The sequence below is a fragment of the Gracilinanus agilis genome, chromosome X (assembly GCF_016433145.1).
Source record: "Gracilinanus agilis isolate LMUSP501 chromosome X, AgileGrace, whole genome shotgun sequence".
Taxonomy (NCBI): Eukaryota; Metazoa; Chordata; class Mammalia; order Didelphimorphia; family Didelphidae; genus Gracilinanus; species Gracilinanus agilis.
Window position 1 is genome coordinate 13,451,000 of NC_058136.1, and position 16,463 is coordinate 13,467,462.

The 16,463-nt window shown below is 46.4% G+C and overlaps 1 protein-coding gene across 1 annotated transcript in view; it reads right to left on the minus strand.

The window, feature by feature from the left end:
* Positions 1–7,987: 7,987 nt before the first annotated feature.
* ZDHHC9 (zinc finger DHHC-type palmitoyltransferase 9) overlaps positions 7,988–16,463 on the minus strand; it is a 37,791-nt gene continuing 29,315 nt past the window's right edge. Inside the window, exons 4-9 of the mRNA XM_044682461.1 lie at positions 14,188–14,325; positions 13,741–13,789; positions 12,705–12,807; positions 11,338–11,441; positions 10,478–10,574; positions 7,988–9,510 (exon numbers count right to left, since the gene is read on the minus strand). Of these exons, the coding sequence (XP_044538396.1) occupies positions 9,370–9,510; positions 10,478–10,574; positions 11,338–11,441; positions 12,705–12,807; positions 13,741–13,789; positions 14,188–14,325 (632 nt within the window). The 3' untranslated portion in view covers positions 7,988–9,369. The remainder of the gene's footprint in view (positions 9,511–10,477; positions 10,575–11,337; positions 11,442–12,704; positions 12,808–13,740; positions 13,790–14,187; positions 14,326–16,463) is intronic.

Below are 16,463 nucleotides of genomic sequence, written 5' to 3' on the forward strand. Positions count from 1 at the left end.
ACTGATGGAGGCTGATGCAAAGCAAAAGGAACAGAACCAGGAGAACATTATACACAGAGACTGATACACTATGGCACAATCGAATGTAACTAACTTCTCTACTAGCAGCAATTTAATGATCCAGGACAGTTCTGAGGGACTTATAAAAAAGAACACTATCCATATAACCCAGGGGAGCTGCTTGGCAGCTGCGGAAGGGGGAGGAAAGAGCATGAATCATGTAATCATGGGAAAATATTCTAAATTAAAAGGAAAAAAAGTCAAAAATAAAAACTAAAAACATAGAAAGATCTAAAAAAAGAATGAGCTAATGGTAGGGGCAGCTGGGTGGCTTGGTAGATTGACAGCCAGGTCTAGGTCTAGAGACAGGAGGTACTGGGTTAGAACCTGACCTCAAACATTTCCTAGCTGTGTGACCCTGGGCAAGTCACTTAACCTCCATTGTCTAGCCCTTACAACTCTTCTGCCTTGGAACCAATACACAGTAGTGATTCTAAGATGGAAGATAAGGGTTAAAAAAATAAAATAAAATAAAAAAGAATGAACTAATGGGAAAGGTGGCGAACATGAATGAAAAGAATTTTATACAGTGTGAGACAGGTTTGAAGAACAAGAGCAGACGCAGAGACCGGCAAGCGCCATACAAAAATGTGGAACAGAGAAGGCATGATGAAAAAGCATGTTCATTTTTCTTGGTGAAGAGGGAAGAGGACTATGAGAGCAGAATGCTGCCTATACTGTTACATGGATGAACGGTCAGTTTTGCCTAGCTGTAACAAGGGAGAGCACAACTGGGAGTGGGGGAAACAAACATATGTCAGGAAATGAATGACATATAAAAGCAAAGGCATTAAAAAAACTAATGGGTTAATTTTGCCCTTCATAGGTGACACTATGTGCTACTGCGGGCCTATAACTTAACCCTCATAGATAGCCCTTGTCCAGAAAGAATAGTGAGAGGAGTTGCTTGAGAGCTCAGAGTTGGCCTCACACGGGCCCTACAACGTTCTGCATTAAGAGAATCCATGGGACTAGCAGCCTAGGTAGGGTGCTAGGAGTACTGAACGGATGCAAGAGTTCCCTGGGTCAGATCTCAAACTGCCACAAAGAGGTAATCACCAAACTAATCTGGTACTGGCTAAGAAATAGAGGGGTGGGTCAGATTGGAAGTAAGTGCCCCATGTCCTCTAGTATTTGATAAACCAAAGATCCAGGCTACTGGGGTAAGAACACTATTTGACAAAAACTGCAGGGAAATTAGAAAACAATCTGGTAGAAACCAGGCATAGACCCACACCAAGATAAACACAAAATGGGTACCTGATATAGACATAAAGGGTGACATCATTAACAAACGAGGGGAATCTAGAAGAAATAACCTGTCACATCTACGGCTGAGGGGAGAGTTTATGACCAAACAAGCAAACGAGAGGATCCATCACAGGAGGCAAAGTGGATAATTTTATTCACGTTAAATTAAAAGTTTTGCATAGACAAAAGCAATGCAGCCAAAATGAGAAGGAATGCAAGAAATCAGGGAGGCAAGGGGAGGGGAGAGGGGCAATTTATAGAAAGTTTCTCTGATAGAGGTCTCATTTCTCAAAAATTTAGGGAACTGAGTCAAACTTATAAAAACAAGAGCTATTCCTCAAATAAATGGTCAAAGGATATGAACAGGCAGTTTTCAGAAGAAATCAAAGCTATCATATGAAAAATGCTCCAAATCACTAATTATTGGAATAATTGAAATGAAAACAACTCTATCACTTCCCACTCAGCAGATTGGCTAAGCCGACAGAAAAGAAAAATGACAAATGTTGGAGAGAATGTGGGAGAATAGATACACTAATGCACTGTTGTTGGAGCTGCAAACTAGTTCAACCATTCTGGAGAACCATTTAGAACTAGACCCCAAGGGATGTAAAACTGGGCATATACCCTTTGACCCAGCAATACCACTACTAGGTCAAATGAAAAGGCAGAGGATCCATATGTTCCAAGATATTCATAGCTGTTCTTTTTGTGATGACAAGGAACCGGAAACTGAGGGAATGACCATCAACTGGGGAATGGCTAAATAAGTTATAGTATATAATCTCGATGGAACACTGTTGTGCTCTAAGAAATGATGAAGGGATTGGTTTCAGAAAAACCTGGGAAGACTTCTGGGCTGATACAAAGTGAAGTGAGCAGAATTAGGAGAACACTGTACACAGTAACAGCACTATTGTAAAAATAGTCACAATTTATTTAATTTATTTTTAGTTCTAAATTCTCGCCCTCCTTCTACTTCCTCTCCCATCCATTGAGAAGACAAGAAATAAGATAGCCATTATACATATGAAGTAACGGAAAACATTTCTACATTAGCTATCCCAAGGGGTAAAACGACTAAGTCAAAGACTTAGCCACTCTGGTCAAGCCAATGATCCATGATAATTCCAAAAGACCCATGATGAAAAATGCTCTCCTCCACCTCCCCACCCCCATCCCCACCGAGAGAGAGCCAATGGACTCTGGGTGCAGATTGTAGCATGTTTGTACATTTTATTTTCCCCGTTTTCCCCCTTGCAATAACTAATGTAGAAATGTTTTCCGTTACTTCATATGTATAATGGCTATCTTATTTCTTGTCTTCTCAATGGATGGGAGAGGAAGTAGAAGGAGGGCGAGAATTTAGAACTAAAAATAAATTAAAAAAAATTTAATTTAACAAAACAGAAAAAGAGAAAGAAAGCAGCTCCCTACAGGTCCCAAGGAATGAGAATTCTGCTCCAGTGGCTCAGGCCATGTGTTATAGTGATAAGAGCTCTGGGTTTAAAGCCAGAGGAACTGTATTGACAGCCTAGCTCTCTACCACACTGACTCATTGTGTGACTTTGGCCAAGTCCCTTCCCTTCTCTGGGCCCTGAGGTTCCTTCTCTGGAAAAGAGTTGGGGGAAGTTGGATTAGATGGTTTCAAAGGTCCCTTCCAGCTCCAACATTGTATGAGACCGATTGCTGTTAAACCCTTGTAGTTCTTAGAGCTACTGTACATAAGTACTATATAAATAAATTCAAGTTACTAATGTCTCCGGTGGATGTAGTGAAGTAGAAGTAGAATGGGCATCAGAAGACCCAGGTATGAATCCTAGTTCTGTTTACTTCCTATGTGGCCTTGGGTAATTCTTTTCCATTATCTGATCTCTAGGAATTGGACTAGGAGCTCTCCAAGGGTCCCATCTGCTCCAGGTCCTACACTTCCTGTTATTCTCATTCCTCCTCCACTCCAAGAACCCCTCAGGACAGAAGGGACTTTTCGATACTTATCGCAGTTCTAACAGTGACCAAAAAAAAAGACAGATTGTTCAAGCTCTCTAGAATGTTAAGGCAACAATCCAAAACAGTCATTATGGAGCTGGTAAGTTTAGGCAGATGCCCTGGGGCCCTATGGAGAAGGGGAACCACATTTTACCACTCAATTATTCCATGACGACTATTCCTCTTTCTCTTCAGCCTAACCCTTAAGGCTGCTGATGCTGCCACCCTCAGAGATAGCCCACACAGATAAAAAGGTTGCTGCCATCCCATCCCCACATATACACATACACCCCACTCTGATCACAGACCATGAACCTAGCCTTGGAAGGGCAGGGTTCGAGTGCTGGCTCTAATGGTTCGTAGCTTGGTGATGTTGGCCAACTGTCAGGAGGCCCTAGCCCTTTCCTAGAGTGAGCTGTAGGAAATGTAGTTGGCTTAATAGCTATGGAAACATGGTGGAGAGGACTCAGGGTAGAATCTTGGCTCTCGCCTCTTTGAGCCTCCGTATCCTCCTCCGTATCCTCCTCCTCATGAGAACATTGGACTGGATCATGTTGAAGGGACCTTCCAACACTAACAATCTGTGATCCTCTGGGACTAAGAAAATTCTGGAGTCAGGAAATTCAGAATAAGATTTCCCAGCTGGGAGGAGATGGAGACCTCACAATAGGGCTTCTTTACCCAGTCACACAACAGTGGGTAATGATAACTGCTATTCAGACCACAACACAATCAAATGGGAAGGAACTGTCACCGCCCCCCATCCATAGCAGGCTCAAGTCTCCTCCTTCAGGAAAGTCATAAGCAGATTTCACCTTTTCCTATAACAGTAATGGTCTCATTACCAATATAATATAGGTGGCCCTTGGGAGCTATTGATGGGGCACACCAGAGATAGCATCAGAAGGACCCCAGGGCAATGGACCCACACAAAGGGGCCCGCCAACCTTCTGTGGGAACCTAACAGCCAACTTCCTGATTTCTATATGTGCAAAGTCCCACCCACCACTGCAGTCCTAATGCAGGGGAGTTGAAAAGGATTTTAAGTAGTGATCTGATCAAGTCAAGAGGATTTAAGCTGGAAGGAGCACTAGACATCCAACTCATATTAAAGAAGAGGAAAATGAGACTCCAAGAAGTTCCAGTCTTGGTTGGACCTGTGGAACCCTCGATAAACCCTTAAGTCCTTTCCTCTCTTTGGGCCTCTGTTCCCTGAGGTTCCTCTCAGGCGAGATTTTGTTGGATCTCCTCAAACTAAGGTAGATTTGATATTAGTGACTATTGCAAAAAAAGCAAGAGTCCAGCTAATACTATGCCTGGATTTGATTAAGCAGAACCTACACCTCCCTCTCCCTCTCTCTCCATGACTTACCACAGAGCCCCTCCTAGTATCACTGTAGTTGAGATACAAGATACATTCAAAAGTGGCACACGCCTCTTGAGACTAGAGACGGCTTCTTCTCATAAGCTATAAGCTCCCTTGGGGAGGTTAAGGTGGGAAGGGAAGGGTAAATAATCATTTGTAAAGTTACTATGTGCCCGCACTGTGCTAAGAACATTTAAAAATGTCATCTTATTTGATCCTTTTATCTTGGGAGGTAATTACTATTATTACCACCATTGTATAGATGAGGAAACTGAGGCAAACAGACCATCCCAATTCCAGGCCCAGTGCACCCCCAGCTGAGTTTCCCTTGACTCGGACACTGAATCCCCAGCTCATGGCAGGCCTTAATTCAGTCAGCTTTCAAAACGATGTACAAAGGCAGGCCAGCCTGGGTCTAGAGAGTTCTACTTCGCCAGTGACATCCAGAGTGGGAAAGGTAAATTGCCTTCTTCAAAGCATCCATGAGGGCCCCTGTTTCCCCTTCGGTAAAATGAAGGCCTCGCCCTGCTGTCCTCATGGAGTGGAGGTGATCCCTGGGTTCTTGAAGGCTGGACAGGCTGCTCCACACCAGGTTGGCTGGAAGAACTCAAAGACTTTCTGTGGAGTTACAGCAGGGGCTGAGATGTGTTAGTGGAGGAAGCAAAATGGGGGATGCACACATGTGATGTAGGACTTGTCCAGGGTCACACTGGATAGGCGTCTTGAACCCAAGCCCTCCTGGGTTCTATCTGCCATACTGGGTTGGGCATCCCAGTAAGTGGGGAAAGATGGGTCTGGGGAAAACTCTCACCATTTTGGGCCCAACTCACTTTCCTTCTCCTCATGAGAGGAGGGTCCTTTCATTTCTAACAGTCTATGATGCTTTGGAAATAAGAATTTCCTGAGCCAGGGAGTTTAGAATTCGGTTTCTTAGCTGGGGTAGGTAGATGGGAAGAGGAAGGGTCTGAGAGCACTGAATTGGGAGGCAGAGGACCCAAGTTTGAATCCTGCCTCTGCCGCTTAGTACCTGTGGTTTTGGACAAGTTCCTTCTCTCTTGGGTCCTCGGTTTTCCCTTCTTTAAAGCAATTCCCATCCATCCCAACCAGAAGGTCCCCGGGGGGCAGAGGGGAACTCTGAGGAGGAAAAAGGCACCGACTCTTCCAAACTAGTTTCTGCACTGCGGAAACAAAGGGCTCCTGGTTTCCCCAGTGACCTCCACCATTCTCCCCACTGCTCATTTCAGTCTCAAAGTCTGCGCTTCAAACACAGCCTGCTCTTCCTTCCAGATTAGCGGAGTCCTTCCCCTTCCTACCCGACACTGCCCAGCTTGAAAGTGCTCTTCCTATGTTAGAGTTTATCCAAATGTGCATACTTGATTTTAGAGTTCAAATCCCAGTTCTGTCCCTTGCTGTGAGTCTGGGGAAGTCACTATCTTGCTGAGCCTCAACTTTCTTCACCTAACTGTGCCAGCCCTCTGCACGGGGAAGCAATATGTCCACGTAGGATATTATGACTCGGGTTTTCAGAGGCATCATCCTGACATGATTTCTCCTCAGCTACCCAAAGCGAAACCAGCTCTAACTAGAACAAACCGACTCACGAAGGTGGAAGGTCTGGAGAAGTGGGAGAGTTACTAGATTACCACTCTAGTCGATGCAAGGGGACACAAAGGGTAATCCCCCAAAGGAAGGGGGCCATGGCCGACATTGGGGCAGAGGGCCACTGGAACCACACGCACACCCACACCCTGTGAATCTCTTGAAAACCAATTCAAGTCTTATGCATTGGTTTCCAAAGACCAAAGAGAGAGAGAGAGAGATTGCTTCACCAAGAACTACTGAAAGGTTGACCAGGAATCGACACCCACATCTGAATGTAGCCCCACAGAGCCCAATGCCTAGCAAATGAGAAGATTCGCTTTAAAGAAAGGGGCCTTCTTATTTCCTGAGCAACAAGTAGAAATTGGGGCAGAATAGTAAGGTCAGGATCAGGAGGCATGGAATTCAGCCAAGACACAGCCCCTCCTACGAGGGGAGGTGGGGGCTCAGAGAACAAAAGGAGAAGTGGTGATTCTGATCAGAATCAAGGATCCCAAGGCCATGTGGGCATGAAGGAGAATAGTCAAGAATAGCCACAGCTCTCCATACTGTGGGATTTCAGGACTGTTGCCAACCAGTCTGGGGAAGTGGGACACTTGGGAGTTGCCTTGCAGGGGAGGTGGGGGGGGGGGGGAAGGGGGAAGGAAGAGTGTGTAGAAGGGAACAGGAGAGAGGGCTGAGCCATTGAAAAGATAAAACAATTAGAGGCCTATTCCCGTGGGAAAAATCAATCTTCCAATCTCCCCTGAGATCAGAATGGAGTTTCAGGCCTGTCCCAACCAGTGGGCAGGGTGAATGGGCTCACTCTCCTGGTTAGTCTCAGAAACAGATGAAAGAGTGGTCAGGAAAGGAGAAAAGGGGTAATGGTAGGCTAGAGGTCCGGGGGTGGCAACAGCTCAATATGGAATAAGAGAAATCAAATAGGGGAAGAGGTTCTTTCTTTCCCACTAGGCCAAGGAACTCCCCACTTCCTGGCAGAAAGAGAAATCCAGCCTAGCATCAAGGTTTGTCAGATGACCAAACTGCCTTCTCACAGGAGGACAGGAATGAGATGGGGTAAGCTGAGCCTAGACCAGGGAATAGCCAGTGGGGCTGCATGTCTGAGAACCTGGAATTAAGCTCCAGGGAAGACACTTTTGAGCTCTGTGACCCTGGGCAAGTCATTTCGTTTCCCTGGGCCTTAGTTTCCCCAGTTGCAGATGAGAGGGGGAAGACTCCAGAGTCTCAGTTATAGACTCTTTTTAAAGAAATGCAGGCTCCTACTTGTTGAGATCTGCTAACAGTTTCCAAAAGGAAGCCCTGACAGGCCTATTTTTTTGCACTTGCAAACACGAAAAGCCCTCAATATATATAGCATGATGGAGATGTGCTTACAGGACACCGTAAGCTGGAAGGGACCTTGGAGGTCTTCCCAACCCAGTCCATTTTCCTGAGTCTCACAGAAACCCACTGATTTATACTCCTAGATAGATTAAGCGTAGCCCCCTGCCATCTTGTTCACACTAGAGACCGTCTCTAAAACCTCTTCTTCCTGGGCCAGGGTCAAGGCAAACATGCTCACAACTGGGCAAGCAGTGTTGATTATCTAAAGCTTCGTTGGCTCCTCCCACCGTGGGGACGGATAGGAGCCTTCCCACAAACAGCTCCGGAGGCCCCTGCTCAAACACACATGTGCCCCCCACAGAAGCCCACAGGAGTTTTAAAATGGAAGCAAGCAGACAGTTTGCATCAACACAGTTTAATCACCTTCAAACAGATAAAAAGCCCTGGTTAACCCTCTCCCCACTAAAGTCATCTCCACAGGACCCCAATTCATAAAGGGAGGGAGAACATCGACTCTCTCAGAAACACAGCTGCATTTGATACACAAATCCTTATCCCTGAAGCGCAGCTGAGGGCTGGAGAAAACCGGTCCCCCAAATGCTGGATGGGGGACCCAGCCCACCACTGGGGGGTGGGGGGGCGGGGGCGGGGATCATCCTAGGTCTCTGCATTTACAGAGACCAGCAGAAGTGCTATGAGAGTTAGCCCCAAGGGGAGAGGGAGAAGGAAACATTGGCTAAGGCCTGTGAGTCAACTGGCAGGGGCAGGTTCCCCTTCCTCACTCAGCTCTGAAGCCATTCCTTTGTGCCTCAATTTATTCATTTGTGCACTCGAGACCACCGCAGGCCTCATGGACTGAACTCGAAGTAGGGGGCGGGGGGCAAAAGGGGTGGCATTTAGGGCACTTGCAAACCCCTTGCAGAAAAGGAGGCACCAAAGTGCAGACTTTTTAACTGTCGTTACTGCTCCCAAATGGAGCAGGAGTCTGAAAAGGGTATTAGAAAAGGGGGGAGAAAGAGACAGAGAGACAGAGAGAACAGCGGGGCTGAGCTATTGGCATCACACAATTTCTTACTGAGGGTGGCACAGACATTACCAAGTTTTGGGTTGGGCTATGAAAACTGCAAATTGTTAACTCACTAACTATTCCTACTAACTTCTATCTAATTGAAAAAGAAGGAGGTTAGAGAGGTAGAGATCAGGGAGGGGGACTTAAGAAGGAAACTACATTAATAAATACAAGTGTCCAGATAGAAGGATCCCACCCCACAGGCATGAGCTGGCACGGCACCAATGGCACGAAAAGGTTTGCCAGTCACGGCTCTGCCCCCACTCCCATTCCTCTCCTCCATCTTGGAGGAGAAATAGGGCTCAAATTGCCCCTACTTTGGGCCCTTTGGGGTTCTATGGACAGGGGCCTGTGGGGCTATCTCTGGTTCAGGGACACGCAATGGGATATCAACAACTTTCCCTGCTTCCCTTACTATGGAACCAGAGGAGGGATCCAAAGGGAATTCTGAGGCCGCCGAGGCCCTCGAAACCCAGGTTTCAAGCTACTTATAGGCAATGGACATCACTCTGTTACTGCCTGGAGTCCAGGAAAAATAGCTCACATAGAGAATATTCCAATCCAGAATTGGGTGAACAGAGACCAAAGAAAAATGGCAAAAGGGATGGCTCACTTGCCCTCTGTCTCAAGGTTGTCTTCTCCCCCTCACTCACTCTCTGCTTGCATTAAAGAAAAAACACAGGTCTCTCTCTCTCTCTGCTGTGCAGAGAAGCTACTTCTCAGCTCCAGAGGCCTCCTGAGGAGTCTCTGGGGATTCTGGACCCTGCTGGGCCAGAACACTGGAGTGCATCTCCTCGGGAACACTGGCTTTCAGGGGCAGCTCATTCGAGCTCAATGGCTCTGTGGGGACCACCTGAGGGAAAAAAGATAACAAACACTCTGAAAGAAAAGTTTCCCTCAAATTTAGAATTAAGATCAATTATCTACACCACACTTGAGTGCCACATCTGGTCGTGGGACCTTAAAGACCATCCGAGTCCAGTGTCTACATGTTCTTTAGTTGTAACCTTTATGACAAAACCAAAGAAAATGACACTCGAACCAAACACAGGGTGATCATCTCTCATTTTACAGAGGAGGAAACTGAGGCCCAGAAAGGCCCTAGGTCCTTGGATGACTCCAGGGTTTCAAATTTGGGTGCCTGCCCTCAACAGAGGAAAGTTTGGAAGGAAAAGATAACCAGTTCTGTTTTGGGACATGTTGAGTTTGAGATGGCCAAAATTTCTAACAAGCAATGAGTATATGGGACAGGAACTCAGGAGACCACCCACCGATGCACTTCGGGTGCTATTCTATAACTTCTGGATCTCCCCTGCCAAGTCAGACCCTCTTCCCACTAAACATGGCTGCTGCAAAAGGAGATCACCTACTATCAGAGCTGCTGCCATACAGAAGCAACGAGTACCACGGGAGTAAGTCAAAAAAGCATGGTGCTGGAGGGCAGGTCTGAAGTCAGACAATCTGAGTTCAATTTCCAGCCCTGACGCTAGTCACATGACCTGGGTGTCCTTTTCTCTTTCTGGACTTCGGTTCCTCATCTGTATAATGAAAATGGTACTTGTGCTTTCAGGCATTTATGCAACTACAAACACTGGTGGATAAGGGTATAAAGGAGAAAGACCATCCAAAAGAAATATTCACCTCTGATATTCATTCTTCTCTCTCACTGGCACAATGTTCCATCTTTTCTGAAGAAAAAACTCGCAGTCTCATACTAGCCACCTCACTGGGTCACTGTATCACATTCTAAGCCTTCAACATGCTCAAGAAATGGGAGCTGCTATTTTATCTGATGGGGAAGAAGACATAGGAAGACGTACCGGACTCTGTGGAAATGGGCCGCTACTGGGGTCTTGAGTGCTTGAGGGTCGAGTTCCAGTCTCTTCCAGTGGCAATATGCCTCTTCGATCCAGCACACTGCAGAGGATAGAAGATGGGAATGGCGAGGATGGATTTGTCTCCTCCCCCTTTCAAACACAAGGCTACTTCTTCGGTGAAGGGCACGTCCTACCTAGCCTTAAAGCAAGTTCCCATCTCCCTCTTTCCTTCTTGATTTTGGCCTTCATCTTTTCAGACTATCCAAATTCTAGGGTCTAGTTCATGCCAATCTGATCTGAAATCAACAGTCGCCTGTGACAGCCAGGCCCCTTGCCAACCAGAACAAGGCCAATCAGACTTTAAAGCAAGAGACCATAACCCAGAGTTAGTGAACTTAAAAAAAAAATCTACTTGCCTAACTATTTCAATATAACTAATTCCCTGTCAGGCTCTGAATTTTAATTTATACATTTACTTACAGGATTCTGAGAGAACACCTCCCTGACAGGTTTCACGAGACTACTGGCCAAAGGGTTCCGGGATACCAGCGAGGCTGGAGCAGCCCAGATCTAAAATTCTAGCAATTGATAGTCGTGTGGCCTGGAACAAGTCACTTCTGAATTTTTCCCTCTCTAGCTATACATTGGGGGAATAATATTTATACCCCTCTTTCTCCTAGCCTCATTTCAAGAAAGGAGTTTTGTAAAAGCTCCAAGTGCTAGAAAAATGGGAGCTAATCTAGGGTCCTCATAGGATGGCACCTCACGCAGAGAGCACCAAGGTCTGGCCAAAAGCAGCCAGCCCTGAAAGAAGTCAGCAGAGGGGGAGAAAATGGGGTCTGTCCCCTCCCACCCCCTCATACCTGGGAGGCAAAGGGCCACACAGCACCTCACAGCAGTTCTTTAGTATGTTGCCATGACTGTATGGGTTCTGTACTCGGTTCTTCCCTGTCCAGGAACCTTTAATCTGCAAGACAAGGGCAAAGGCTCCTTCTGCCAAATCTAGCCTCCCTAGATTGGCCTCTGAGGGCCCTCCTGTCCAGCTGAGCTCCTCCCCAGAGTCCCATCTCTCCAGCTTCATTCATCTTCATTCCCCTGGACTCTTGGTCCTAACAATAAAAACCCACTTCTTTACCATGTTCAAACCACACTCACCCTGATGTGCCTTGGCACACACACAGACCTTCAACAAATGTACTAAATGTACTAAGCACCTATTTCTTGTGCTATTTTTCCCTCAACACTGAGCAGTGTTCACTGAGCTGGATGATCAAACATTTTCCGTCCTCTGGCACCTAGCAAATTTTAGATAATTCTAAGAAACATTTCTTAAGCACCTACTGTGTGCAGTGATGCACTCGGTGCTTTGGATATATATATATCCAGATACATGTGCACATGTGTACGCATATGCATGTGAACGTGTGTGTACTGATGATTAGATAACAAAAGATGTCTGCCTTTATGGAGCTCACTGTTTTGGAGGGGGACAAAATACACAGTTAACTATAATATTATGCTGTACAATATCGCCCACGCCATCCCTGCCAGCTGGAACACCCTCCTCCACCCTGGCCGCCAATTCACACCCATCCCCCTTCTTCCGAATTGAGCCTTCTCTGTTTAGCCACAGCCTTCGCTCTGCCCTTCCGGGAATTCCCTCCAGTTGTGCGGCTTCATGTTTCTCTGTATTCAGACATGTCATTTCCCATGGGGGTGCCCTCTTCAAACCTGGATTATCGGCTCCTTGAAGGAGTGTTCCCTTTGGGTCTATGCTCCCCACTGCCTAGTGCTGGTGACAGGTCTAAGCACTTATTGCCCTGCACACACAAGAGGCTTAAGCCAATGTTTGCTGGATTGAATAAAATCATCAGAACCACAGCCCCATCCATGTTCTTTCAACCCCAACTCATCTCTAACAGGGAACGGCTTCTCTTCCCTCCCCGACGCCAACTTGGCAGGTTAAAAATAGATTCTGAACACTAGAGTTTCCCTATTGTTCCTCATTACAAGTTGGCACCCTATTTGAACCTGCTTAGACTTTCAAATGTATTCAACAACTCCAGGTAAGACAGGGCTTGAGGTTTCCATGTCTCTCTTCCTCCAAGACAGTCCACCTATGGATGTGGAGAGCCTTAAAAGTCCCAATTTCCCTTTGGCTTGAGAGAATAGAGGCCCTCCCTGAGACAGAGGGAGGAATATGACAGGAAGTGGGGAAGCCTTGACTCACATCTTCATTTGTTGTCTGGTTGAGGGCCACCAGGAAAGTATGGAATCCTGTCAGCCCTACAACAGACCAGAGGGTGAAGAAGCAGATAAGCACTTCCAGCACGGTGAGCCCAAGTTAAGGAATACAGAAGATGACTGAATCTAGCTAGAGGGACCTTTGAGGTCATCTAGTTCCAAGACCACAGAGCTGAAAAGGTACAACTCCCTCATTTTACGAATGCAGAAAAATAAGGCACTAGATGGAAGAAAATGACTTGTCCAAGGCCACAAAGTAACAGAGCCAGGATCTGAAACCCAAGCCCTTGGACTCCATGCTAGGACATAGACTAGATTCTGAGAGGACTTTAAAGGCAGCTATAAAAATGTCAGACTTGCTCCCAAAATCTTTTCACTTTCCTTAAGAACTCGAAGTAAAAGAAGCCAAGGACCATGCCTGGGTTTCTAACTGCAAGTCCAAGGCTCTTTCCACTATATCTGGGTTTCTAACTGCAAGTCCAAGGCTCTTTCCACTATATCTCATTATCTTTCATCTCTCTATCTTTGGAAAAATGAATTCAGAAAGGAAAAAAAGGCAAGCGGCTCCCAAATCCGCCAAAGACACAGGAAGACAAATACCTCTCCCTACAGCTTCCTGTTCCTTTCCCTGTGGTTGGAATCATGAGCAATTGTTACAGATTTGGGCTATCGTCACCACTGGTCCCAATCGAAATCCAATTTTCAGCAGAGGCAGTGGTGTAGTGAAAAGGAACATGAAATCTGGGGTCAGGAAGCAGGAGGTCAAGTCTCAGCTCTTCAATTTAATAGCTACACCACTTTGAGCTAGTCAGCCCCTTCGCTAGGTCTTGTTTCGCCCATCTGGAAGATGCCAAGGTTTCTCCCAGTTCCGCCATTCTCTTCTTTGGTCAGCACCACACCTGTCACATTATTTGGGCTTGGAAAGCACCCCCCCCCCGACTAAGGAATAGGTGATAGGTAAGGCACTACAGGGAAGCAAGTGGGAAAGGCCCCAAGAGAACGTCTTCCCAAGGCAAGGATATGTTCCAGGAGTTTCTTTCAGCGTCTCTAGGAAGCCAATCTTCAAGGACTCTGTAGGAAGAGAGGTAGAGAACAAAGTTAGAGATCCTGTTAAGGAGAGCAGGTTGCTACACGGGAGCTGAGGTCACCCAGCCCTGCCACATGCAAAAGGAAGCCAATAGACGTGCAGCGCCTTGCCCAAGGTCACTTCCAACAACCTGGGACTTGAAACCAGGCCAAGATCCTAAGTCAGTTGGGCCACCCCATAGCTGGCCTCAACAAAACCTTGGAGTGAATAAAGCTGAGGAGGCTCCTCCCATTGCCAGTAATATCCATCTCCACCAAATTCAGAGAGGCAGCTCTGCAGATCTCCCAGGAAAGCAATCAGACTTCCAAAGCAGACCTCAGCTCCGCCCCATGCTCCCCCAACCCATGCCCAATGTCCAGTGTCCATCTCATTGTTTACTCACTGAGGGCCACATAGACGATGTTGAAGGTGAAGACGTAGATGGTGAGAAGGGACAGAGAGAGGATGAAGAGGTAGAAGTAGCGGTAGTTCCTCTTGCCAACACAATTCCCGACCCAGGGACAATGATGGTCAAAGCGCTCTGGGAGGGGCAGGAAAAGGGAGCGTGCACTCCTTAGCTTATTCTGCACAACCGATTGGGCTGTGCAATCAAGTAAGCCCACGAAGACTTCAGTAAAGCATGTGTACCATGAGATGATTTTATAAAACCTTTTCCATTTTTGTAAAACCTGCCATCAATGTCAACTGAGTCTCACGACAGCTCTAGGAGGTAAGAGGGGTGAAGAATCATCCCTACTTAACAAAGAGGCAACCCAAATAGCACCCCAAGTTATAGGTGATTCTCACTGACCAAATGGCTTCAAGACAGCTCTCTGTCAGCACAGCACCAGCATGCTCGTGGTAACTAGGACGGCACCTTTAGAAGCAACTCCATTTCTAGAGAGCTTGAAGGCAGAAGACACGAGACTCAAGGGGAAAGAAGAATTAGAATGAACATGTCTGTTTTACAAAGGAGCAAACTGAGGACAAAAGAGCAGTAACTTCTCCAAGGTCCCATTGCTGGAAAGTGCAAGAGTCCCTTGTTCCAATACCACACTGTGAATGCAACTGTGTGTGCGTGTACGTGCGTGTGTACATGTGCACACATACATGTGTGTGTGTGTACACACACATACATAGACTGCTTTAAGGCTCAAGGAACTGATTAAGAGTTGGAAATGACCTTAAAGATCACCTAATCCAAAACTCACATTTGAAAGAAAAAGAAACTGAGACTTGCCCAAGTTTATACTGCTATTGGGAGCCCAGAAGAAATCTCATTAGGCACCTTGGAAAGCAGCTGGTTACAAGGGAAGGAACATGGGACTTAGGAGGCAGACAACCCAAATTTTCAGCCAGCCTCTGCTATTTAAGAGTTCTATGAACACAAGCAAATCATTTCCTTTGTCTGCTTCTTAGTTTCCTCCTCTGGGAAATGGGGCCAATTCTTGTACTCTCCATCTCATAAAGCTGTTGTGTCAGAGCAAAGGAGGGTGCGTATCACCATTACAGAGAATGGGATTTATCTAGCGACACAATAAAAGTTGATATTTCTAGCACTTTACCAAGCACCTTGGGTCCATTATCTTGTTTGACCCTTCCAACACCCTCAGCAGAAGGAAGACTGTGCCAACGTTATTATCTCCAATTTATAGATAACAAAACTAAGGCTCAGAGAACAGAAGGGATTTGAGTAAGCAAGGTTATAGGGCCCAAAGAGTCAGGGCCAAATAAGGCATCAGGCTAAGTCCTCTGTGGCTAAAATCAATGCTCTCTGCACTGTGCCACGCTGCCCACAGACCACAGCATTAGACTCTAAGTGTCCTCTGTTTTTAAGTCAACCCACTGTAGGAAAACAGCAAACCTGATATATTAAAACTGGGGTTTATACAAAAAATAAACCCAAGAAAGGAAGGAGGGAAGGGAGATTCTTTTATCAAAAAGGATTTGCCCTAGGCCTCCATTAAATGATGTCACTCCTGGAACACTGCAAGAGGATTCAGCACATGTTTAAGTTTTCCCACACCATAAGAGTAGGGTCCCCTGGTGCATCCAACCTTGGTGCAGACACCTTACTAGGAAGTACGCAGAAAGCTATGTGCCTAGCAATGCCATGTGGGCTCATAGCAATAAAAGGAATGTAACAAATGTGCCTCTAGACAGTGACACAACTGGTAGAACTGGAAATGCCAAGTTAGCCATGGCACAGTGGGCATGCACAACTGGCAGGACTTCCCAAGTGCAGACACACAGGGCCTGGTTAAGCCTGGCATTACTGCCCTCCAGTGGACAAAGGCTCTCATACCCTCTTGCTTCTTTAAGCAAATTCAGTTCAGGGTAAATACCGATCAACACTACTGGTGAACCAGAGTAAGATTCTTCCCTTTACAGGAGAATTCACATGCCCGGATACCTTTCCCCAGCCACGGCTAGGGAAGCCAAAAATCTCACTGAAGTGACAGGGCATCTGTCACGAGCCCTGGCTCTGGAGTCCAGACATCTCGTTTGGATTCCTGGCTCTTCCATATACTAGCTATGGGATCTTGGGCAAGTCCCCAGCCCAAATGGCTGTTCAGTTTTTTTGCAAAATGAGAAGTTTAGACTAGAGTAAGGATTATTCACTTGAGACCCACCAATGCCCAAGGACTCTTCGAACTTGGATGAGGAAAATCTTACTTC